Below are 24,816 nucleotides of genomic sequence, written 5' to 3'. Positions count from 1 at the left end.
AATGGTCTAAAATATATCTCCATTTGTTTACCACTTCAAGATAAGTAACCATGTATGTTAAATTATTAATTCAATTAATTTAATTAATTAATTCAATTAATCTTGAATTTCTCCATGAAAATTAAAAATAAATGAATAAATAAATCAGTATTCTGACGTCCTATGATCACATTCTTGGGTTGAAACTTAGTTTTTCCAAGTATTTCACTGAGTAAAATGAGTTAGTCTGTCACAGGGGGAAACTAATCAGCGACAGTGGTGGATGAATGGAAGATGAATATTAGCTGCAGACAAACACACCTGTGAATGAGATGTCCAGGTGTGCTGGTCTGCAGCTCATTATTGACCTCGGAGTGTCATCTGGCCCTGCAGCAGCCCGGCCCGGCCCGGCTCGGCTCGGCTCGGTTCGGCCCGACCCTTCACCATCTAAACTGCCACAGATGACTGACCTGGCGTTACAACTGGGTGCTAGAAGCTCAACGCGATGTTTTAGTTGCCCCCGAAATTTTTATTCTGCGCATGATGACGCGGCCGTGACCGCGCTCGGCTCGGCAGGAAGTATCCTGCTGAAGAGGAGGAGGAGGAGGGAGAGAGGAGGGGGACAGAGCCAAGAACCAAAAGTCGGTGGTTAAATAGGAGGAAAAAAAATAACCATGCATAATCCGTGAAACTGGCACATTTTGCACCCCCTCGCCGAGAATCGTTGACTTTCCGGGCGCGGGGGCCATTTGAGGGTAAGTGGGCTGCAGTAAACGGCGGAAAACGCGGTTTTCCATCAAAGGGGGGCCGCGGTGTGTTTGTCGAGATCTTTGTGTAGCTCCGGGCTAGCCTCGGGTTGCTAATGCTACTGGTGCTAAGCTCCTGCAGCGGTGGTCGCCTTCCCTCCGCCGCCTTTGGGTCGCTGGTGTTAAACCCGTAGACCGGACCCGGTGAGCAACCCTGCACGGGGGCTAGTTGTGTGTCTCTGTTTGTCGTTTGCCTGTTTTGAACTCTTCGGTTTCGGGTGTTTTCAGTGGACGCAGAGGGATGCTAACTGGCTAGCCAGGCCCCGATGCTAACGCTAGCTCGGCCGTGCTTTTCGCGTCTCCTCCGCGGAGCGCTGTTCGTGTAAATAAACGAGGTTTGCCCCTGTTGTTATTTTAAACCCCGTTTTTGTCGGGTGGGCTTCGCTGGGGCTTTGGCTGTGGGGCGTCGGCGGGTTGTGTTTGTGCGACTTAAGGGGCGACTTGAGCCCGTTAGCTCGGTTGAAAATGGCTCGCTGCTCGAAAGCCATTTTCCGATGGAAATGGGGTCTCAGTGAAAGCGGGCTGATGGCTGAAGGTGTTGTCCCTGCTCTGCTGGGAGCATCATGTCGGCAGCACACGGCCACAGCCAGAGGCTCCTCGTGACCACCAAACCCACCCCCCTTCTCCGCTCTCTCGCTCGGCCGGGATGAAGCCGCAGTCTCCCGGTCAGAGAGTCACGCTGGGGTCCCGGCGGTGAGGATGCTCCGCTTTGTCCCGACAAATTCAATCCGAGGCTGAACCCGACCGAGAAGAGACGGGCCAAGGTCAGGGAGCCCCGCTGCGGCCCCAGGGGGGCTCCCGTGTCTGATCTGCTCCTATTATGAAAAGTCAGCGTTGAGCTAAATGTGGAGGGAAAAGCCGAAGCCGATGGGAAAACAAAACAGCCTCGGCGGATTTGTGCACGCATGTAATGTGGGAGGATTGTTTTCATCCAGGAGACGGTTTAACGTAGAGGGTGGATGAAGTTGGAGTTTAATGAGCCGGGAGCTGTTTTGTTTACATGATGGGGGGGAGAAAAAGTTGCGACTGGCTGCTGCTCGGATTCAGATCTGACTGAGAAATCACTGCGGATCATTTGGGCTTGAACCAGAGGCGGAGGTGTGTCAGGGAGAGGAAGCACGAGAAAATATGTAAATAAACTCCCAAGTCATTCGCTCATAATTCATTAATCCTTCAGGGAAACTTGTTTGTGATTCAGCCGTGCAGCGTCAAAAGAGGCTGGTAATGACCAATTAATCTCCAGGTTAGTACTAGTTTGCTTAATAAAAGGTCAGAGCTGAAGCGGATGTTTTAATTGAAAAGAAGTCCCGAAAACTTTTTTATAGAGAAAGAAAAGCAGTGAATCACTAGCTGCGTTTCTATTAGTTTTTTTTTTTTTTTTGAAGAAATTAAAGCGATATTTCTGAAATTTCAATAAATATTGCGCGTGTTTCCATTGAAAGGTGTTTTTGCAAATGAGCTGCAACTTATATCGTGGTATTTGAGGTTTTCTGAAATGAGCCTGTTTCCATTCCTTTTCTTTTTTCCGTTGCGATATTTCGGTTTTGCCCATTTCTATGGGTGATGGAAACACAACCGAAAGCTGCAGATATTAACCTGGTTTAGGACTGAAACTGGTGCATCTGGATGAGTACATGAAGAATATGCAATATACAGTAACTCTCAAGTAAACACCAGAAAACAAATTGGCGACGGGTGTAACTCGGCATAATTGTCACATTGAATTATTTTAATGCAATTTATATTAATATAAAATTTGTACAAATACGTAGTAAAATATAAGGACTGTGAATAAAGCACAGTTTTCTGATTATTAAAATATATAATGAGCTGAACACCTGGTTTTGTTCAACCACATATTCGTTGGCTGTTTTAATGCTCCATCACTTAATAATTTAAATCTGAACAACTAACTCTAAGATGTTATATGTTGGGACAACTTTTTTTTAATATATTAATATGATTTTAATATTAATATGTAGATTATCCTAATTTAGTTCGTTCATTAAACTGGATTACTAAAGTGTGATACAGAGGGATGTGGAAGAAAATATTCCTGCAGCTCTTTAATTTTGTCTCATCGTTCGGCCGGGACTTTAATCTGATCTGCAAGAGACAAACTGAAACAGGAAGTAAACAAATGCAAACAAACCTCCTGAAAGTCGCTCAGAAATCGAAGCGTAACGGTTCAGACGCTGCCTGAAAGCCTGCGCGTGTTCGTGTTGTCGTCCGCGGTGTCGGTTACTGTCTGCGGAGAGGCCTGTGTGTTGGTGTCGATGCGTCTCCACAGCGCTGATAAAAAGACCGGCTTAAAACCACTGCGAAAGACACGCATGTTATTCACACATGAAGATGGGAAGTTTTGATTCGTTTAAATGATTATTGGTTTTAATTGTGTAATTTCCGCGGTGTCTGTGAAGCGTTTATTGGTTTCTGTCTCAGCTGCTGAGCATCTTTGAAGACGTCTCTCAGAGAAAGTCACGGAACAACCAGTGGATTATTCACAGATAAAATGATTAGTTTTATTGTTTGGAGCAGTGGTGCAGGCGATCTTTAGATTACTTTCTGCCCCGTCGGTGTTAAAGCCGCATCAAACATCTGGATCGTGTCCTGTTAATGTTTCTCCAGCTCCGAACAATTGTTTTTGTTATTGATTAATCACTGAATTCAGTTAAAAGTAACTATTTAAAATAAAGAATCCCGTTATGGTGACATCATTTAATGTTTTTGTCAGACTGCATTGTTTTTAAAAACTAAAGGAAAAAAGTAGTTTTGGACAAAAGCAACCAACAGTATTCAGTAGATTTGAATCTAATCTACGTATTACTTTCTCAGTTGATAATTAATTTTTTACTGTAAAACTACACATTTTATTTTTGACTCCGTGTCTGAGGCTGGTGAATAATAATTATTTTGAAGAAACTTGTGGCTCCAGCTGTTAAATACCTGAGATAAGAAACGTTGTTGTCGGTGAGACGAGGCAGCACAGCAGCAGATGTTTGTTTAGTTTACGATTATTTTTTACTGAATGTGTTGCTCCAGATGTTTCAGATAATGTGGGAAACTAAATATGTTTGAGTATTAGTTCAAACTATATGTGAAGGCGTTGGTGTTTATGTAGGTTTTAATGGAGAGTTATGAACATTAATGAGCTGCAGCTTCACAGTCTGTTATCAGTGTAACTGAGGAAGTCGCTTTAATGAAGAAACAATGTTTTGTTATATGTTAAACTGACTGAATCTAAACTAGAACTAAAGGAAGAAGATTAAACATGAAGTGTGTGTGAACTGTGTTAGTTTGGGTTAAAGAGGAATAAAATTGTTATTCACTCATCGTTCATTCATTCGTTTTCCCTGCTCTGGTTTTCCTTTCTACCGTCAGACCACAGCTCCTCCGGAGCTCTGCCTCCCCCCCCCCACATCCTCCCATTTTCCTCCCTCCTCTGGTTTCCTCTACCACCAATCAAATCCTCCTCCACACCTTTATTTTCTTCGCTTCCCTTTTTTTCCCCCCGTGCTTTTTTTTTTCTCCCGTCCTTCATCCCCTTCTCCAACCTGTACAGGCCACCAACTATCTCCCCTCCCCCATTCGTCCCCCCACTCTCTCTCCTCTGCTGGTTTTTCTTTCCCTCTGTATATTTTACCAACATCTTTTTTTTTTGTTCATAGCTAATCAAAATTGACAACAAATGTTTTTTTAATTGACTGACGGTTAATTGATTACTTCCTGTTTAATTTGATTAAACTTTTATTCTAAAATATAATCATGACTGAATTTGAGCTTTAACTCTCAACTAGTGTCACTGATGGCATATTCTGTCATTAATTAATCAATTAATTTAGACAAACAATTAAATGTGCAGGTCTGTGACGTTTGAGAGGAAGGTACAATGAAAACATGCAGATGTTCAGCCGATACTATCTGATGATAATCAGTATCGGCCTATCTGATAGTTTTGTCCTTTATTAAATGCAGCACCTGATTGTACGGCTAATATTGAATCTTGTGGCTAATATTGAATCTTTTTTGGCAGCTTTGATGCACTGAATAGGAATAAGACTTGTTGTCGCTACAGGGACATGGTTTTGTATTTTGGCCGACCTGAAATTAATAACTAAGTTTTTCCTTTGTTGGTCATTTTAAAAATGTCTGGTCAGACCTGATACCAGTCAGGACCTGATGTGACCACTCTGTGCTGCTTGTAACTATATTATTATCTGTAAAAGGTTGCTTATATCCACTTGGAGTGTAATGCTACTGTAAATCAGTGTTCTTTCGTTTTGTAGGTCTTCTCTTTATACTACTCGCTCAGCTGCTGTGGTCGGCGGTTTCGTTTTTAGGAAGTGGTCAGCTACCTGGCTGCGAATAGTTGATGCGTTGTACACAAATGTTGTGGATGGGTTGTTGCAACCCAAGATGAGTCCATTCATAGTTTCTTTAAACCGCGATACTGCTAACGCTATAATGTTGGTCTGCCTGCTCACGTGGAACCTGTTTGTTAGTGCAACCAGCTCCACGGGTGTATGAGAAGATTCATACCAGATTTCAAGGTGGCATCTGCCCTTTAAGCTCCACATAGCGAGTATCTTACTAATTAATTACACTGACTGACTTTTTGTCAGATTCTCGTAAACATGATTAAGAAGGAGACAAAACAGTCACCTGGATCAAATCCTGAACACCTTTGTTTTTTTTGTGTGTGTTGAGACATGGAGGCTGTAGGAGGAAGTGTTTGTGTACTAATTAATTAAGTTGGCTGAGCCGACAGATTTTAACAGCTTCACGTTGAGACTGTGCGTTACAGTCTGTGCAGCCTGTACAGACGGTTAAGGAGCACACCTGTAACTCTGTGTTGTTAAACAGGAAGTGCTGTGGACTACAGCTAACCTACAATACATTCCTTACAGCTGCATGTTATGGACAATCTTATGTGTTTAAATATCATTAAACCACACTTGTTAACTGCAGTGCTGATTCTTTATAGTTCACTGGATTCAAGTAAAAATAAGCTTTTAAGAGATAGTAAATGTAGGTAGGCATGCGTTTGCAATGAGTTAATGAAGATTAAAGGTAGTTTCGAAAGAGCAGTTCCCTCTGTACATCCACACTGAACTCTATTGATGAATCCTCTCACACTCACTAAACTTGAAAGCGCTGACCTTCAGTTGTTAAAATTTATATATATATATATATATATATATAAAACTTGGTAGAGGCCTGCTGACTGATGAGCAGCTGTGGTAGGATGAGGAGTTAAACCAGTGCAGGATTATCAGGTGGTGTCAAATTGATCTTTAATCTGAATCGTGCAGGAAATGCGGATCTGGTTTCTCAGTGGGATTTCTCTCCCATCTGTGTCCTCAGAAGAATCCTTGAAAGTCATTCAGAGTCCTTGAACGTAACACGAGCAAGAGTTTGAATCCTGGTGGTTGTAACGAGATGATGACGGCTATTCTGTAATCTGCTACAGATTACAGAATAGCCTGTTAAAACTGACACTCACTCACTTTAAGCAAGTATTGATCTGATTACTGACTGGTCAGAGAGAGTGTGTGTGTGTGTGTGTGTGTAGGCTGTGCGCAAACAAAATATGTTGTGTTTGTGTTGTCTTCGGACAACAGAGTACGAAATGGAATACTAATAATAATTAACCCGCTAATAAAATAAAAAAAGATTCTCTGGTTACTTAAATGTAATGTTAAAACTGTGGTTGTAGCCTTCACTGCAAATAGTTTCTTGTCATGTCTGAGGACAGGTGTATGTCGGAGGTCGTAGTTTCATTGTGCACCTCGTGGCAGGTGCACCTATGACTGTCATGTGACGCCTGAAACAAACAGCAGTGAGTAAATATTGGAGAAATACAAATATATGCTTTTTTGTTGACAACCACGTCTACACGTCGAAATAGTTTGACATATTTCGACTATATTGCTGAGCGGAGCACCAAAATCAAAAGCAAACAAATAATCATGTAGGATTGCAACAAAGTTCATCATTTTTTTTGTGATTAATTTTCATTTGTGAATAATCAGTCCATTTTGTGATTGTTTGATTTTGGCAAGGTTCAGTGTCATTCTCAAAGTTGTACTTCACAAATCCAGTGGCCAAAAACACTGCAGATATTCTTTATAATGTATGATTAAGAAAAGCAGCAGAAAGGTTCAGGGCTTTTTCCAGGCAATACTGCAAAATACCCATATTTTAGTAGCGTGAACCAGTTGTTAAATAAGCAGACCTGACAGATTGACGGTTGTAGTGTTTGTGTTGTGTCAAAATGCTCTGAAATCAGATGAATATGAATTAAACCATGTTACTGTTGCTAAAGTGATTGTTTCAAGAGGTTTTTTTTCACTGCACTTTCAGTAATGTTGTTTTCTCTTGTTTCCACAGTGATACCTCATTGGCTGGTGTGACCCCCAGAGGCCCGCCACCTCCCAAGGTGGGCCCTGATTGGCTGGACCAGCACTGACGGCTCTTGGGGACAAGATGGCCGCCAGCTACACTTTCAGCTGAAGAGATAAGCCCACTGTTTCCTCCCCCACCGTGCTAACATCACTGTTCATTGCTATGTTGTGAACTGTGATTCCCTCCAACCGATTTGCGTTAGAGTACTATGGCAATGCATGATATGAGTCGTGCCAAGGGTTTCCCCTGTAAAGAATGTGATATGGTTTGTCCGAGTACTCCAAGTCTCCTAGAACATATGAAAGCACATTATCAGCAAGAAGATACCGGTCGTTTTGAGTGTGAACAGTGTGGTAGAATTTACAAGCACGCAGCTAGCCTTGCCAATCATAAAAAGTCCCACGAAGTGGGTTCATTTCAGTGTCCTGTTTGTACACGTACACTTCCCAACGCAGTAGCTTTGAAGAACCATTTGCGGATCCATACTTTGTCCCCTAGTAGTGCACACACAGAAGAGGAGAGCGAGGAAGTGCCCGAAGAGGCAGGCCACGACGAGAGGGACTACGGCCTCGCCCAGGACCTCTCGGACGGGTTTGGGCGCTCACATTTAAACAATAGTGGTATGGGACATAGTGTCCTGCAAAGCCACGAGACAGACGATCACGGAAAAAAAGGCTCCCCTGAATCAGACGACGCTTGGGACAGACCGTTCAAGTGTGACCAGTGTGACAGAACCTACCGGCACCACGGTAGCCTGGTGAACCACAAGAAGTGTCACCAGCAAGGAACTTTTAAGTGTTCTGTGTGTTTTAAACAATTTAGCAACCTGGCTGCCCTAAACAGCCACGAGAGAACTCACTCGAAGTTCAAGACCCCAGGAGCATCCATGGTGAGCAGCAGCAGTAGCAGTAGCAGCCTCCATGACTCGGAGCGCACTACTGGCACCCAGAGTGAGGACACCACCTCCTGTTTTTGCCACCTGTGCCAGGTAGCGCTGCCGAATAAGGCGGACTTCCAAGAGCACATTCTGCTGCACAACACTGCTTCGCCCTCCCTTGGCCTGCCACGCAGTTTCCCAGGCATCATGCCCCACAATCTAAGTGCGGTTCGATCGCCAACTTACACCCCGGCCCTGGGGGACCCTCTGCCCCTTCCACCTCTGCCCACTGAGAAAAGAGGTCCTTATGACCCCATAATGGGCCCTCCAGTCAACAACCCCATTTACACATGTGCATACTGTGGCGCAGGACACCCAGATTTGGAGACATTGAAAGTCCACTATCTAACCCATGATCCTCACCCAGCCTCACATAATCAGGACAGCTCCATCCTCAACTCAGACACTCTAAGTTCTGGATCTCAGGGCTCCGTGGCTTCTCCCTCAGGAGGCCGTGTGCCCCAAGCTAATTCACCAGATGATGGAGAGCGGCGATTCAAATGTGGGGAGTGTGGCAAAAGCTACCGGCACGCAGGAAGCCTGGTTAATCACAAGCGTTGCCACCAGACAGGTCACTACCAATGCACCATCTGCTGTAAGCAGTACCCTCACCTAGCAGCGCTACACAGCCACCTACGAAGCCACAAGGGGCGTCCCTCTAACCAGCCTATCAGTAACGACAGCAGTGACTGGCTATCTCCAGAGCCACTAACTCTGGACTCCCAGCAGAGCTATGTCCAGGAAGGCAGTGGTGCCACCACTCCAATCTCATTACCAGGAAACCTTGGTGATGCTGCCCACTTTGTACCAGATGGGGGCCACAGTAGTGGGTTGGACTCTCTTGAGTTCCATGATCGCTTTGATGGCAGCTCACTCTCCCAGAGTAACTCTGCTCACCGGCAGGCTGACAGACATGTGTGCGCTGACTGTGGTGAGATGTATGGAGATGTATCTGGCATTAAGTCACACATGTGTCCTCGCCGTAGCCAGCAGCCACAGCCGCAGAGTAACATGTCTAATGGTTTTATGGGTAATATGAATTACCATAGTTCTGGCGGAACCTCGCTGCCTTCTGGAAGTTCCAACAACCTGAAAGAAGGTAGTAGCCAACGTCAGTACTCTCAAAGCGGAGGCAAGAGAATGGGGAGCAATGACAAAGATGACGATGATGACGGAGAAGTGTATCAGTGCTCAGTGTGTGGTAACCATTATGCCAGCCTCAGAGCCCTCAGGAGTCACCTGCGTAGCCACGCCAATAATCCGACAGGGCCAGGACCATCCAGCCTGGATCAGGACTGGAGGATGATCTGCTCCACCTGTGGACAGAGCTTCTCCAGGAAGCAGGACCTCTTGAATCACCAGCTAGTGCATGGACCCCAAAGGCCAGATGGACAGCAACAGGGTATGGCAGGTAGTTCAGCAAATGGCAATGAGAAGATGGATGGTCGCAACCACATTTGTGTTGACTGTGGCATGTTTTTTGCTGACCGCCACCACCTTATCACTCACTTGTGCCCTGGAAAGAATAGGGCAAGCTCATTGAGCAAGTCAGGCCTAAATGGAGCCAAAGGGATATCTGGAGGAGATGGCGTTGGTGGTGGGGTTGCGGGGGGAAGTCGTGATGTTGGTGGCGATGGACGCAGGCCAATGGTTGACCAAAGTGACAAGCCCCACAAGTGTGACCAATGTGGGCGAGGATACAGACACCCCTGCTCACTCCTCAACCACAAGAAATCCCATAAGACTGGTGTTTTCCGTTGCCTGGTGTGCCAGAAACGCTACTACAATCTGCTGGCTCTCAAGAATCACCAAAGGACACACTTTGACTTGAAGAGGTAGGTTGCTCATTCTGTCCATTTTTGATTTTGTCTGGATAGATTGTGCAGAGAGTTTTAAGATTGTATCAGAATTCCTAAATTCAACATATGTCTACATCATGTGCTGCTCTAGTTGTACAAGTGAAAACCAAGTATGAAGACTAAAACTTGTTATATCACTGGCCAATTGCCAGTTCAGACGAAGCATAACTGCTGCATTTCATGTGGTGGTTAGTAAGGTTAAGGATCGGTGTACATTTGTGACTTTGGAACTTGTTGTATAGTCTGGTGAGAGTTTGTATTATGTCTTTGTGTTATGTTTTATGTTAAAGAGTGAATAGTTAATTGCCAAACCATTTGCACTTAAGCCAGCCACAATTGCATAATTGCGAAACTGCTTTCTTTATGAGAAATTTGACTCTTGGCCACAACTGAAGAGGTCTTACTATTTGTTGAAATGTATTAATTAGATTCATTTCGATATTCTGTGTTTTCTTCACCTCTGCCCGTCCCTGCTACAGGCACAAGTGTGAAGAATGTGGCAAAGCCTTCAAAATCCAAAAGCAGCTGATCAACCACCTTCGTCTCCATGAAGAACACCGGGCCAAAGGACTTGTTCGGACTGGTCCCAATGGGTCCCGCTTCCAGCAGCCTGGTCCATCTCAAATGCAGACTATGAGAGGAGAGGCATCAAAGAGCCAAGCGATGGGAGTCAAATACAGCCACCAAGGCTTCAAGAAGCCCTACTCTTCAGCTGGTACATCTAGACCACAGAAGTTTGACCCTGCTGAAAGTGGACGTCGGCCTTTTGCCTGTGAAGAATGTGGGAAGACCTACCGTCATGCAGGCAGCCTGGCCAATCATAAGAACCTTCACAAAATTGGGGAGTACCACTGCAACGTATGCAACTCTACATATCCCAATAGGCTGGCAATGAAAAACCATCTTCGTCTCCACTTTGCCCAGAAGAAGCACAACTGCCAAGAGTGCGGCAAGGGCTTCCGCACCCAGAGGCAACTAGCTACCCACACTACAGCTGGCCTGTGCAAAGGTCCTCAGGGCCCAGGAGCTCAAATGGATTTTGAGTGTGATGGCTGCTGTGAAGGCTTTGCCACAGCTGATGAGCTTGCAGCTCATGACTGCCCAGCCCAGCACCTTCCTTCATCCTCCTCCACCAACAGCTCCACCAACATTAGCATGGAGAGAAGCTCTGTGGACATGGACTCTGATGAGAGACCCTATGCCTGTGACTTATGCAGCTGTGCTTACAAACACGCTAGCTCCTTGCTGAACCACAAGCACACCCACAAGACGGGCAACTTCCGGTGCAACTTCTGCGACAAGCCGTATACCAACTACATGGCCCTACGTAACCACATGCGCATCCACACACAACGGAAGAAGCACATCTGCCACACATGTGGGAAAGCCTTCCGGCTGGCCAGGTTTCTCCGCAACCACCAGAAGGTCCACGAAGAGGGGGCTACCCCCTTTGGCTGCCCCACCTGTGGGAAGAGTTTCCAGGGGAGGTCTGGTCTGGCCAGGCACCGCTGCGGGGACAACCAGGTAGGCATGGAAGTCAGGAGGAAGGCCACTGCACCCACGGGAGAGGGCGAAGAGTGTCGGTACACGTGAGTTCTCGTCAGTTGTTTGTGATTCTTCGAAGTTGAAAAAGCAAATAGTGAAGATAAATTTAGGTCTCTACATGTCTATTACAGGTATATGATCTCCAATCCGGCTTCCTTGGGACCATACGCGTGCCGGAATTCGGATTTTTCTGAAGTTTGGACAAATTGAATTAGTGGAGAGACCAGATAAGTCAACCCCATTTGCTTTCAGTTAGCATATATCACACACTTTAGTTTTTAGGTTACCTCAAGTATTTCATGTCTAGATGCACTGTTTACATGCTTTGTTTTGATGAAGTATTGATGTTGTCTGTTCCTTGCTCTTGTTCTGATTTTGACTGTAGTCTTTGATTTGTTTGTGATTGTTTTGATACTGGCCAGTTATTAGACTAGAAACTGCAGTTTTGTGATGGGGCTGTTGTATTTTGACGTCTGAAAGGGAAGCGTAGGAAGTATTTGGAGCTAGCTGCACTGCACATGTCCAAAGTGAATGTTTTCTTCACTACAGTATAGTAGCTGTCACAACTGACAGGGTGGAAGTTCTTTGGGCATGTTTGATTGATTTCTCATCATTGCATTCATAATTTAGAAATCACCCCAAAGAAGGCTTAGAAAGAAGGTTTTAGAAACTGTTCAGACTGTGAATGAAGCTGTTTGATTTGTGCAGTGCAGGAAGCAGCAGATACCTCCCACTTTCCACAGAAATCCCAGCTGTAGTTTTTCCCATGTCCCTCCCACCCCCAAGAAATCTTTTCCCATATAACCCATTTAGAAATCATAACGTTAAATGGTAAACCACTTTGTAGTCATCCTTAAAAGATTTGAGCCGGATTTCAGATCATATACCTGTATGCATAAGGTCTTAGCTGATCAGTAGTATATTTCAGTAATTCAAAGAAAAAGTGGTAACCAGTAACTGAGATTCATTTGGCTGGAACAGTGAAAAACATCCATCTTCAGTTACTAACCTTCCCCTTTCTTTCTTTGTGCATTCCCTCTCTTTCCCATCCCCCCTGTTCCTCCCTCTTGTTTTTCCTTGTTTGAATCTGCACAGATGTGATCAGTGCGGCCGTTCCTACCGCCACGCCAGCTCCCTCCTCAACCACAAGAACACTCACACTGTTGGCATCTATCACTGTGCCGTGTGCCTCAAGACCTACTCCAACCTTCTTGCCCTGAAGAACCACCGCCGTATCCACTCCGAGACACGGCGCCACCGTTGCCACGACTGCGGGAAGGCCTTTCGCGTTTCCTCTCAGCTCTACAACCACCGACGTGTCCACCAGAAGCAGCGGGAGCTGACCTGCCGGTCCTGCCAGAGAGCCTTTCCCACACAGGCCAGCTTCAGGCTTCACATGGAGATCACCCACGGCCAGCCACCGCAGCCCCGCCAGCCCAGACCCCAGCAGCCCCGTCCCGGGGGCTCCCAGGAGCTGGGCTGGGGGTCAGGTCTGGATCTCACCTTAATGCAAGAGCAAGGACTTGACCCCAGCAGTATGGCCAAAGCCCGCAGCAGAGGGGGTAACAGTGAGATTATTAAGTCCCATGTCTGTGACCAGTGTGGACGTTCTTACCGCCACGCCAGCTCTTTGCTCAACCACAAGAACAGCCACAAGACCGGGACTTATTTCTGCAACTCCTGCCAAAAGGAGTTCCCTAACCTGATGTCCCTCAAGAACCACCGGCGCATCCACACCGAGCCCAAGCGCTACCAGTGCCCCGACTGCGGGAAGTCCTTTCGGGTCTCTACTCAACTTATCTGCCACCGCCGCATCCACACCAAGGAAAAGCCGTTCTCCTGCCAGCAGTGCGACAAGCGATTCTCTTCCAAGTCCAACCTGAGGCACCACATGAAGGTGCACTGGAGCGGCTCGACGGCGCCCCCTCCCATGGCCATGGGTGCGCCCAACTTCCTGGGTATGCCCGGCGGCCCCTTCATATAAGCTAAGGGATGAGGGTGGGTGCTGGGGGATGTGGGGGGGGGCGGGGGGTCGGGGGCAGTCACTTGCCAAGGTTTCTCGAGGTGCCAAAATGTAGCCTAATCTTCCTCCTGCTCACCCTCCTCTTTCTCATTGTCCATGTGTGTCTGTGGTGTGTGTGGAGGACATGCTGCTTGACAACATACACACTACATGGACGCTTGCACACACAGGACTGAAAATGGGGGATGTGCACACACACACATGCACACACACACACACACTCCCTCTCACCGATTTTCCCATGAGGCCCTGGTAGATCAGTCCGGCTGTCCCCACAGACTGACTGACAGCAGACTGGACTATAGACAGACACAGTGTAGTTTCTATGAACTGGAAGGACTTCACTACACCTGCCTTACTTCCTGCTGCATGTTGCCCTGTGAAACTGAGCTTCTCTGAACTCTTCTTGGTGTGGACCAGGCCCCCGCACAGCTGCACCCAGACTGTAGAGCCCAGCTAGAGAGACTGGTGGGGTCCTGTGCAGGTGACTGTCGGAGCTCTGAGGGTCCGCTGAAGGTGTGAAGGAGTCTGATGCTTGTTTTCATCTAATCATTCTGATCCCAGGAGCTGATTGGTCCACCGTTGCAGTTGTTTTTTTTTTCCTGTTTCCTGCCTCCATCCCGTTTCTGATGGTGTTTCTAGGGAGTTTCGTTTGGATGAAATGTTCTCGTGGCCTTCGTCACAGTGTTTTTAAACCATTTTCAGACTGAGTCAGTCTAAACTGTTTCTGTCTCCAACATGTGGGATCAGGGTTTTTTTTTTTTTCTTTGTACCTTCTCGTTTTGGCGGGAGGCAGCAATGGCTTGTGGGAACGTTGAGGACTCAAGACGGACGGTTAGGTCTCTGGGGGCTGCTTTAAATGTGTGTGTCTGTGCGTGTGCATGTATGTATGTGTGTGTGTGTATGTGCGTGATGTAGCTTCGACCACTTCAAACATCTCGTTCACACGTGTGGACTCGGAAACGCTCACTGAGCCGTTCTCTCATGTTAAAGTTATTTTTCTTCTGTAGCTCCTGAAAGCTTGATGAAGCAGCGATCAGCTGTTCAGAAATAGGAAAACTGTTTGTATGAAGTGTTTTTAACGTTCCTGTGTTTGAGAACATGTTATTGACATGTGCTGAGGTTTTTGAGCAGTGAGTTTTTGGAGTTCTGTTCTCATTTGTCAGAGTGAAAAAAACTTATTTATTTAGTGAAGGTTTCAGTCCTTCGTCAAACCTTTTTAACCTGTTTATTTGTTAAATTGATTTCATTTTGTGAAACTAAACATGTAACTTAATATTTAAGAATCAGCTTTAACAGTTTTAATGGTGACTGATCAGCAGACGGGATCTACAGGGATTGACTATCAAAGCTGAAGCAGGACATTCAGTCGTCCTGACTCACTTTGACTGCAAACTAAAAACTACACAGTGGAAATGACGTCGGTGTTTTTCCTGACGGCCGCTTGTTGCCGCCGCAGGTCACAGAAGCTGCTGTTACAATAGTGAGCGAGCGCTCGTCCCTCTCAACTTATCCAAACTTCTGGATGTTGGACAGAAGATAAAGCGTCCTTCCTCCTGGTGATGTCAACTTTCGCTGGTGTTTTCATTGACTCCAGGACGTTTGACTCGGTCCTGATTTGCAAAGAAGGAGAAAAGACTGAACCATTAATGTTTCAGTGCGAGATTCTCAGTCTGCAGGTTCACGGCTGTAACTTTCTCATCCTTCAATTTAAGCTGCAGTTCAACAGAATAAAACAAAAAAAAAACATGACAAGCACATTTGAATATCTGGAAAAAAAAAAGGAACAACTTTCAATTAATTGTTCATAATTCTTACTGGGACAGTTTTAAAGCGTCAGAGCTGCACAAAGTAATGCTGCCTTTTTCTCTTTCTGTCAGCAAGAGTTTTTTTTTCTTTTTTCTTTTTGGAATAACCTTTATTGAATTGTCAAAAGTAATCAGTGACTCTTGTTATTTCTCCAGCATTTTCTAGACAAATCAATCGACTAATCGGTAATAAAACAACAGTCGCTCCTGCAGGTGGAGGAGGTTTGTTCTGGTCCAGTTTTTGAGTCCGCACGTGTGAACAAGAAGTGATCACCCGATCGAGTCCGCGGGCCGCGGCCCCGCCTCTGGCTCGACTGAAAGAAAAGAAGAACGGTGTGAGGATTGAGTCGGCTCCTGTAATGTAATCATTGTTTCTCTGCAGAAGGAAAAAAGACGACGGATCGTGTAGTAATGCATTTATTTATATGATTATTATTATTATTATTATTAACACTTGTAATGGACAGCGCTAGTCTTTAGGATGTGTGAGTTTAGAGCTGTGTTAATGTAAACACCCCCTCCCTCCTGTACCCACAATGCCCCTGTTCTGTGGAGCTGAAGGACTGACAGGCTCCACGGAGACTCTGAGGACACAACGTTCTTCTCGCCTTCTTATAAAAGTGATGTTGTGATGGTCTTTCTCAGCCGAGCCTTCCCATCATCCCCCTCTTCCTCCATATTTATCTTCTCGTTGACTTTGACTGAACTCCCCCCATCCCTCGCCTTCCTCCCCCCGTTGTCAGACATCAGACTTGCGTTGAAAGGGACGCCTCGGTGCATTCAGTCCTTTTTTTATGTTACACTTTATGGTAACCTCTTGTATTTATTGGTGTTTTGTTTTTTGTTTGTTTTTTTCCTCTTTATTTAATTGCGTTGTTTTTGGACTGTTGGAAGCCTCTGTGTGTTTAAAAAAAAAACACCGTCTGTCAGCGTTTTCAGGAGCACTGGTGCTAGTTTTAAAAAAAAAAAAAAAAAGATAAAAAGTGAAAAGCCGTGCAGTGACCGTCAAGTGCTGTAGGAGTCCATGTGATCTAGAACACAGAAATAATAACTGTACATTCTCTATTTTTATTTTTGCCAGTTTCTTCCTCCACGGTTGGTTTTTGTTGTTTGGACACTTTCCCGCCTGCATTTCAAGTAGTTTTTAGAGAAAACGAAGAAGAAGATTGGTTTGGAACAACTATAACCCCCCTTTTTGTTTGAAGTTCTAACGTTTTGTTTCCATGCATATATATGTAATGCTTACTATACACTTTTATAAACTATGTTTTGATAATTCATTTCTTAACAGAAAAACTTGTCCATATACTATAACCCTTACTGCTGAGTACTGAAAATAAATAGCTGAAAAAACACAGCGGAGCTCAGTGTTTTCAATCTGGTCTGATTTCAGGTTCCTTATATTTACCTTTAGCTGGTGTTAACGGTCTTAAATGTTTTTTGTTTTTTCACTTGTAACATGTTCACATCAACACATTTTAATGAAAACTGAAATGCAATAGGGAAAAAAAAATCAACTCTGTACTTAATAGGTTGAGCTGAAAAACATATATATTAGTGCCGAGAAAAAATATAACTCAAGGAATGAATTTAGTCTTTACATTTTAATACATGAAGTTAATGTCTGTATGTCCATAAGGTTTTAACCACACTAAAGCCCCTTGGTGTAGATAATTAAAGGTCAGCATAGCTTTGTTTCATGTAGCTTTATAGAAATCATTTACTTATTTCTGTTTTTTCCAGCTGACCAAGCATCTCTATGCTTTATGTGGCACATATTAAGTTTTAAGTTAACGACCTGTAGTTTATTGCACACATACAGTTTATTAATAATTCACATTTGTAACCTTGTCCTGGTTTTGCATGAATTAAGTGATTTCTTTCCTTCCTCTGTGGTACCATCGACAACTTCATAATGGGCAAACAGAAACCTGAGAAGATGAAGCAAAGAGCTCAGTTCTCTGACATTTAAACGTACAGTAGGTCTCTGTGGCTGTTGTGACATAAACAGAAGGAACTGTTTTCACCAGTGGATTAATCCCTTGTTAGTGGTGAAGTGGAAGCTCTTAGAGGACTGAATGGTATCATTCATTGAAATAGCTCAGTATAAAAACTGATCAAATATTTGGAAAAGAATCAGTTGGGATGATCGTAACTTTGGGTCTTAATAAAAAGGTTTTAGTTTTTCTCTGCCATCACAATGTACAGGTGTTTAAACAGAAAGTTGGAATGTACGAAAACATAAATTGTGGGGGAAAAAATTAAGATGACAATAATTTATACTGAATTACGGTTCATCAAAATTGTGGTTGTTACTTTGTATTGATCTCTGGAGCTCAGTGTTTTTAAAATCCTGCATCACACTTGTCTCTAGGTAAGATAAATACGTACTGTGTTGTCCCTCTTGATTTTACGATTGAAAAGAGGAAACACTGATTTAAATATGTGGTTCTTCGTCAAAGCTACCTGTACTCAAGTATTAGTACAATTGACAAAAAAAACATTTTAAAAAAACATGTATATTCAGGAGGAAAATAACCATAGAAAATGCTGATTAGTTTAATCCTAAAGCAATAGCTCACTAGCTAGCTAATGTATGACTTAAAAGCCACTTGGTGACACAGAGAGAATTAAACCAAAGCGGTAAAGTCACTATTATTATATTAAGTGATGGAAAAATATTTGAAAATGTTAGGTAACAGCTCAACTAACAATAGTGGACAAACTGTCAGTTAGTTAAATGCACTGGACAAACTGTTCAGTAACTTAAAAGTACTGGCTAGTCAAGTCTAAAGGACAAACGACCAAACTGTCGTTAGCTCAAAACAAAGTCAAATAGTAGTTGGCTAAAGTAAATGCCAGTCAAATAGTAGTTAGCTAAAGTAAATGCCAGTCAAATAGTAGTTAGCTAAAGTAAAGGACAGTCAAATAGTAGTTAGCTAAAGAAAATTCCAGTAAAATAGTAGTTAGCTAAAGTAAATGACAGTCAAATAGTAGTTAGCTAAAGTAAAGTCAAATAGGAGTTAGCTTAAGTAAATGACAGTGGAAAAGTAGTTAGCTAAAGTAAAGGACAGTCAAATAGTAGTTAGCTAAAGTAAATTCCGGTCAAATAGTAGTTAGCTAAAGTAAAGGACAGTCAAATATTAGCTAGCTAACGTAACGGACGGCAAGTCAAATTGTTAACTATGCACACTCAGCTAAATTATTTTAGTGGAGTAAATTTGTTACTCCTGTGTTGGTAATCAGCTTCAGTTTCTGACTAGAATTTCTTTAATGTGATGGCACAGTGAGTCTGATCTAAAAGCTGCGGTAACTTTCCCTCTGCGAGGTCGTCTGAATTGAAACTGGTCTTTTTCTTCTCTCAGATCTGAGTCCAGTGGGTTCGAGCATCACCTCCAAGAGCTTCGTCTGCAGCGAGTGTGGACGTTCTTACCGCCACGCCAGCTCCCTGCTCAACCACAAGAACAGCCACAAGACCGGGGCCTATTTCTGCAACTCCTGCCAAAAGGAGTTCCCTAACCTGATGTCCCTCAAGAACCACCGGCGCATCCACACCGAGCCCAAGCGCTACCAGTGCCCCGAATGTGGGAAGTCCTTCAGGGTGTCCACGGCGCTCGTTTGCCACCGCCGCATCCACACCAAGGAAAAGCCGTTTTCCTGCCAGCAGTGCGACAAGCGATTCTCCTCCAAGTCCAACCTGAGGCACCACATGAAGGTGCACTGGAGAGGAACGTCGCTGTCCAGAGGAGCGTCGCTGTCCAGAGGAGCATCGTCCGCCTTCCTCGCCGTTACCTCCAGGCCTTTCTGAATGTCTGGACTCACTGTTTGATCTAAACCTCGGTCTGGACTGGAGGGACAAACACACCAGACCCGGACCACATAGACTCCTGAGGAAAACTGCAGCTTGAATACCTGATTGTGAAATTTAACCACGTTCACGTTGAGATCTGAAACAGAATTTGAACATTTAGTCTAATCCTGAATCATAAAAGCTGAATCCAGCTGTTGGGTCCAAGGTCTTAACATGGGTAGGACTTCAGTTTGAGGCTGTTGCTGGTATGACAGCACATCGTAGAGTCCAGCGAGTTCAAATGTGGCAGGATATGAAATTAGTATTCTGTAATTTTTGATTTGGTTATCTTTAATCAAACAAAATAAGCACGTTCTACCTTTTAAGTGGAAGAGAAAAACCTTTTGATAGATAGGTATTGACGTAACATTTAAATGTGAGAGCATTTCCAAACCAGCTCCACCTGGAAACTGAAACTCTCCCTTCGCACAAACTGAAATGCTGTGTTTGTCGAGTTCTCTCCATCGGTGGTAAATGTACAGTACTTTTATCAGGCTCGTGTTCTTTTGTTTCCACGGTAAACCCACAAACTCCTTTTCGGCCACAGATGGACCCCCGCTTGTCCCCATGGACAGTAAATGAGTTTCAGAGCTTGGAAGCTTCACTGACGCACTCCGGACCATGAAGGATTATGGGTCTTGTATTTTTTTCAACTTCAGGATTTCAGTTTTTGTACCGCAGATGAGAGCTGAATCGTCTTCTCTTTGAATACTATCTATGTACTTTGCTACTATGTTTTTGCTTGGTGTTTCTAAGCCAACACATGAGATGCACTTGAATCCTTTAACTCCTGTTACCTCTACTTGTTGAACTACTGACGTCATCCTCTTCTTCTGAATTAGGCTGAGGTCAAAATCAGACTTTTCTTCACCTCTCTTCAACAGTTTGCTTGCCAGTTTCTTCTCCTGTCTCCTCAACTACATCCTCACCTGTGTTGTCACCTGTTTCCTCACCAGCCCAGAGGGTCATGACAGTTTTTTTTTTTCTGCGGCACAAGTGAGTTTCTCCAAACAACAGTTCAACAACATGGCCTCTACACACCCATTCTGTCTCGTCATGGGTTTCTTTCACGGACAAAGCTGATGTCGGGAGCCATGCAGTTTTGTCTCTGAGGAAACTCCCTAAAACAGACTTCAGCCTGAAGACCAGCAACGTCAGAGATCAACCTTTGTCACCTTGTGCTCGTAATGTAGTCAGGTAGTTTTTGGGCACTTGTATTTTCTGATTCTGTGCCTGATATCTCTCATATATATACAGAGAGAAATATAATTAAAGGGTTGTGGTACAAACTAGAGAAAAGTAGGCTTTTCAAAGTAACTATGATGATGATTGTGTGTGTGTTGCTTTCACTCAGCGACAATCTGGAGCTGTTTTAAAGTTTTAACGTGGTTTATCTGATGAAATAATTTGTGGGGTTTTTTTTGTTTTTGTTTTTTTAAACAATATCTTCTTTATTGATTTTTTATAAACACAAAATAGGTCCACTCTGTAGATGTGATTCAAAGACATGGCGCCACATCTTCATCTCACGTTATTTATATTTCTCCGTATACGTAAAAAACGGAGAGAAATAAAAAAGGATAAGAAGCACGTAACAAGAATCAAACATCGCTAAACAACAAAAAACTGGAAAGGCCATGGATCATGAAGTAAAATAAAAATAAATAAATATTATTAATATTAATAATAATAATAATAATAATAATAATAATAATAATACATACATTAACAATAACCTGGATGAATGAATGAATGTTCATGTACAGTGTTTTGTCATCCTTAATGTATTACAGCCAGCTATTGTTGGATTATTTACAATCTGTCCATTTAAGCAATATATTTTTCCTTGAACAGAATGTAAGTAAACTAATTTCTTTGAATTTTTATCTCAAATTTGAGAATCTTTTCACAAACTGTCATATATATATATATATATAAACTAAAACTACCAGTTTCCACATTACATTTCAAACACAGCTGAGATTCAGAAATTTGTGTTTTAAAAAGTGACAGAAAACTGCAGTCAGTGTGTCAGCCATTTTGGGTCCTTTCACCAAACCCTTATCTATGCGTTCAACAACAACAGAGAAAGTAAACATAATCTTCTATTCTCATATTTATGGTGCTTTTATTTTGCTTTTAACTACATTTAGAATAATATAATCCAATATTTATAATTATGACAAACATAAAGAAAAAAAATCAAATATAAATTTTACAAACTTTTGACAACCGATTCATGCACATCACTGACTTACACAGACAATATTTCTTGATCGTTATCAGAGCTGAAAACCTTTTACATGGATGCTACATAAATTTAAGAAGATATTTATGTTTACAATTCCCCATAATATTAATGCAAATAAATACTTTTTGACCTATCTTCCCCTCAGACAATTCATATTGTGATTTAGGTGGGTACATTGGACATTTTTATTTATTTTTTAATATAATATTAGAGTCCATGTAAATGAAGCCCCCTGGAATAATCTGGTTTACTTTAGTTGGGGATGCAAAATTGTGCAGTAGAAAGCTAGTAGAAACGTAGCAGTGAAGTCTTGGTGCTGGTTTGATGATCATGTATTGTTATTGTACCTCTGTATCACCTTTTATATCTACAGGTATATAAACAGTGTATAAAAGATATAAACAAATGTGTTTATGCTTCTAAAATGATTATTTATTTTTCATTGGAGAATGATGTACAACCCGAAAGTCCGTTGTAAGGTGTCATGAAATTGTTTTAAAAATGATACGTATTATTTGAGATTCAAGAAGTTTGGTCAGAAACGAACCACATATGAAATGTTCAGCAGCACCTGAGTTCACTCACCTGCTCGTTCAGCTCGTTAAAGGTCTTTTCCACCTCTCTCTGCAGCAGAAACAACACGCCATGGCATGCTTCAGTGCCGTGAGTATTTACCAAAACTTTCTGGTTTGCTGACTTTATTTCCTCTTCAATATTAAATCACATACAATAGCAGGGTTTACTTAAAAACTTTAGAAAGAACCTGAGCAGCTCTGGTCTAATTTCTGGTGAAACAGTTAAAATACCATAAAAATCTGGTGTAGTGAGGAGGTCAGGGTGGATCAATGGTCAACAAAACAATCAGTACGTTTACACGCACAAATAAACAAATTATTGCCTTAACCCGACTCTAACTGGACAACTTGAGTGCACGTAAACATGTGACTCCGACTAAAATCAGAGTTCTCCTTATCCAAATTAGACAATAAGATAATGTGATTGGAAACTAATTTTCTCCGACACGTATACGCCTTAATCGGACTTTAACTAGACAATGCGTATGCGCGTACTCCACAACCGCTGCACTGGCGTGTGGTCTTGGAGCAAAAACATCCAAAACAAATGGTCGCAGAAGAAGAAGATAGACAGAGCTGGTAGAAGAACCACCTGGGGGAAAGCGCATGTCTTACCTGCATCAAAAGTAGCACGCACATTACGTACAAGATTAAAAAAAAATTACTATCCATCTTTAATGCTGGTCTGCCACATGAACAGCTCTTGCTTATTATATGATGTAATACAGTGGGGGAAATAAGTATTTGATCCCCTGCTGAATTTGTAAGTTTGCCCACTTCCATAGAAATGATCAGACTCTGGTTTTTATGGTTGTTTACTGGTTATGGGTATAGACAGAATATCAATCGAAAATGCATAAAAAACACACAATCTAAAAGTTATAAATTGTTATGTATTTTATTAAGGGAAATAAGTATTTTATCCCCAACAATTCACTTAGAATTCAGGCTCCTACAGATTGGCTGGTGCGCATGTGGCACACAGCTGTGCTCAGTCAACTAATTACCAATACTCCTGATCTTAACTCGTCATGTATATAAAGCACACCTGCTCTAAGAATCAGTTTCTTACATTCCAACTTCTACAGCACCATGGGCAAGACCAAAGAGCTGTCAAAAGATGTCAGGGACAAGATTGTAGACCTGCACAAGGCTGGTATAGGTTACAAAACCATCAGCAAAAGGCTTGGTGAGAAGGTGACAACTATTTGTGCCATTATTCGCAAGTGGAAGACCCATAAAAGGACCATCAACTGTCTTCGGTCTGGAGCTCCCCGCAAAATCTCGCCTCATGGAGTGAGGATGATGATGAGAAAGGTGAGGGAGCAGCCTAAAACAACACGGCAGGAGCTTGTTAATGATCTGGAAGCAGTTGGAACCTCCGTCACCAAGAAAACAGTTGGCAACACACTGCACCGTTATGGATTGAACTCTTGCAGTGCCCGCAAGGTCCCCCTGCTCAAGAAGGCACATGTACAGGCCCGCCTTAAGTTTGCCAGTGAACATCTAAATGACTCAGAGAAGGCTTGGGAGAAAGTGCTGTGGTCTGATGAAACCAAAGTTGAGCTATTTGGCATTAACTCGACCCGCCGTGTTTGGAGGATGAAAAAACGTGAGTATGACCCAAAGAACATCATACCCACGGTTAAGCATGGAGGTGGAAACATCATGTTTTGGGGCTGTTTTTCAGCAAAGGGTACAGGGCAACTTCACCGCATTATGGGGCCAATGAATGCAGCCATGTACTGTAACATCTTGGACAAAAACCTTCTTTCCTCAGCAAGAACACTGAAGATGCCTCGTGGGTGGGTTTTCCAACATGACAATGACCCAAAACATACTGCCAGGACAACAAAGGAGTGGCTCAAGAAGAAGCATATTAAGGTCATGGAGTGGCCTAGTCAGTCTCCAGACCTTAACCCGATCGAAAACCTGTGGAGGGAGCTGAAGCTCCGAGTTTCCAAGAGGCAGCCAAGAAACTTGAAGGATTTAGAGACTGTCTGTAAAGATGAATGGGCCAAAATCCCTCCTGCGCTGTGTGCAAACCTGGTGACCAACTACAAGAAACGTCTCATCGCTGTGCTTGCCAACAAAGGTTTCTCTACAAAGTACTGACTTGTGTTGTGCTTGGGGATCAAATACTTATTTCCCTTAATAAAATACATAACAATTTATAACTTTTAGATTTTGTGTTTTTTATGCATTTTCGATTGATATTCTGTCTATACCCATAACCAGTAAACAACCATAAAAACCAGAGTCTGATCATTTCTATGGAAGTGGGCAAACTTACAAATTCAGCAGGGGATCAAATACTTATTTCCCCCACTGTAGGTCAACCGGAAAGGGTATTAACCGGCTGAAAAGACTCATATCGCCACCTAGTGTGGAGGAGGAGGATGTTCCTGTCAGTTATTCAATTTTCTCCGTTGCATGTAAACTGGGACAAGTACCGCATTCAGATAGTCGAATTTTGGGCATAGCTCGATGTTACCGACTGTTTTCTATTTTTAACCTGAACTTCATTTAACTGTAAGGTTGACCCATAGAGCCACCCCGACCTCCCCGCTACACCAGCTTTGTGCTCTTTTATGTACATCACCAGAAATGATTACTCTCTCAAAGCGATTCTCTCATCGTGCATCTCTCTGTAGTTGACAGTTGGTCTCTAGTAGACATCCGAGCTCTGGTTTCCTAGGTAACCCCAAATATTTCTGAATGAAACAAGCTCGCTATCAGCATTTAGTGGAAAACCAAAAAGTTGTGAATGGTGTTTCC

The 24,816-nt window shown here is 43.2% G+C and overlaps 1 protein-coding gene across 1 annotated transcript; it reads left to right on the top strand.

Moving 5' to 3' along the window:
* The first annotated feature begins 351 nt into the window (after positions 1–351).
* si:dkey-89b17.4 (zinc finger protein 850) lies at positions 352–21,873 on the top strand. Its single transcript, XM_047571516.1, has 5 exons — positions 352–734; positions 7,176–9,962; positions 10,466–11,575; positions 12,627–13,489; positions 18,728–21,873. Exons 2-5 carry the CDS (start codon positions 7,399–7,401, stop codon positions 19,168–19,170), a joined length of 4,980 nt encoding a protein of 1,659 aa, XP_047427472.1. The 5' UTR covers positions 352–734; positions 7,176–7,398; the 3' UTR covers positions 19,171–21,873.
* The last annotated feature ends 2,943 nt before the right edge of the window (positions 21,874–24,816 follow it).

Source organism: Mugil cephalus, chromosome 20 (assembly GCF_022458985.1).
Source record: "Mugil cephalus isolate CIBA_MC_2020 chromosome 20, CIBA_Mcephalus_1.1, whole genome shotgun sequence".
Lineage (NCBI taxonomy): Eukaryota > Metazoa > Chordata > Actinopteri > Mugiliformes > Mugilidae > Mugil > Mugil cephalus.
Note: the sequence above shows the minus strand (reverse complement) of the source record. Positions and strands in the feature narration are given on the sequence as shown.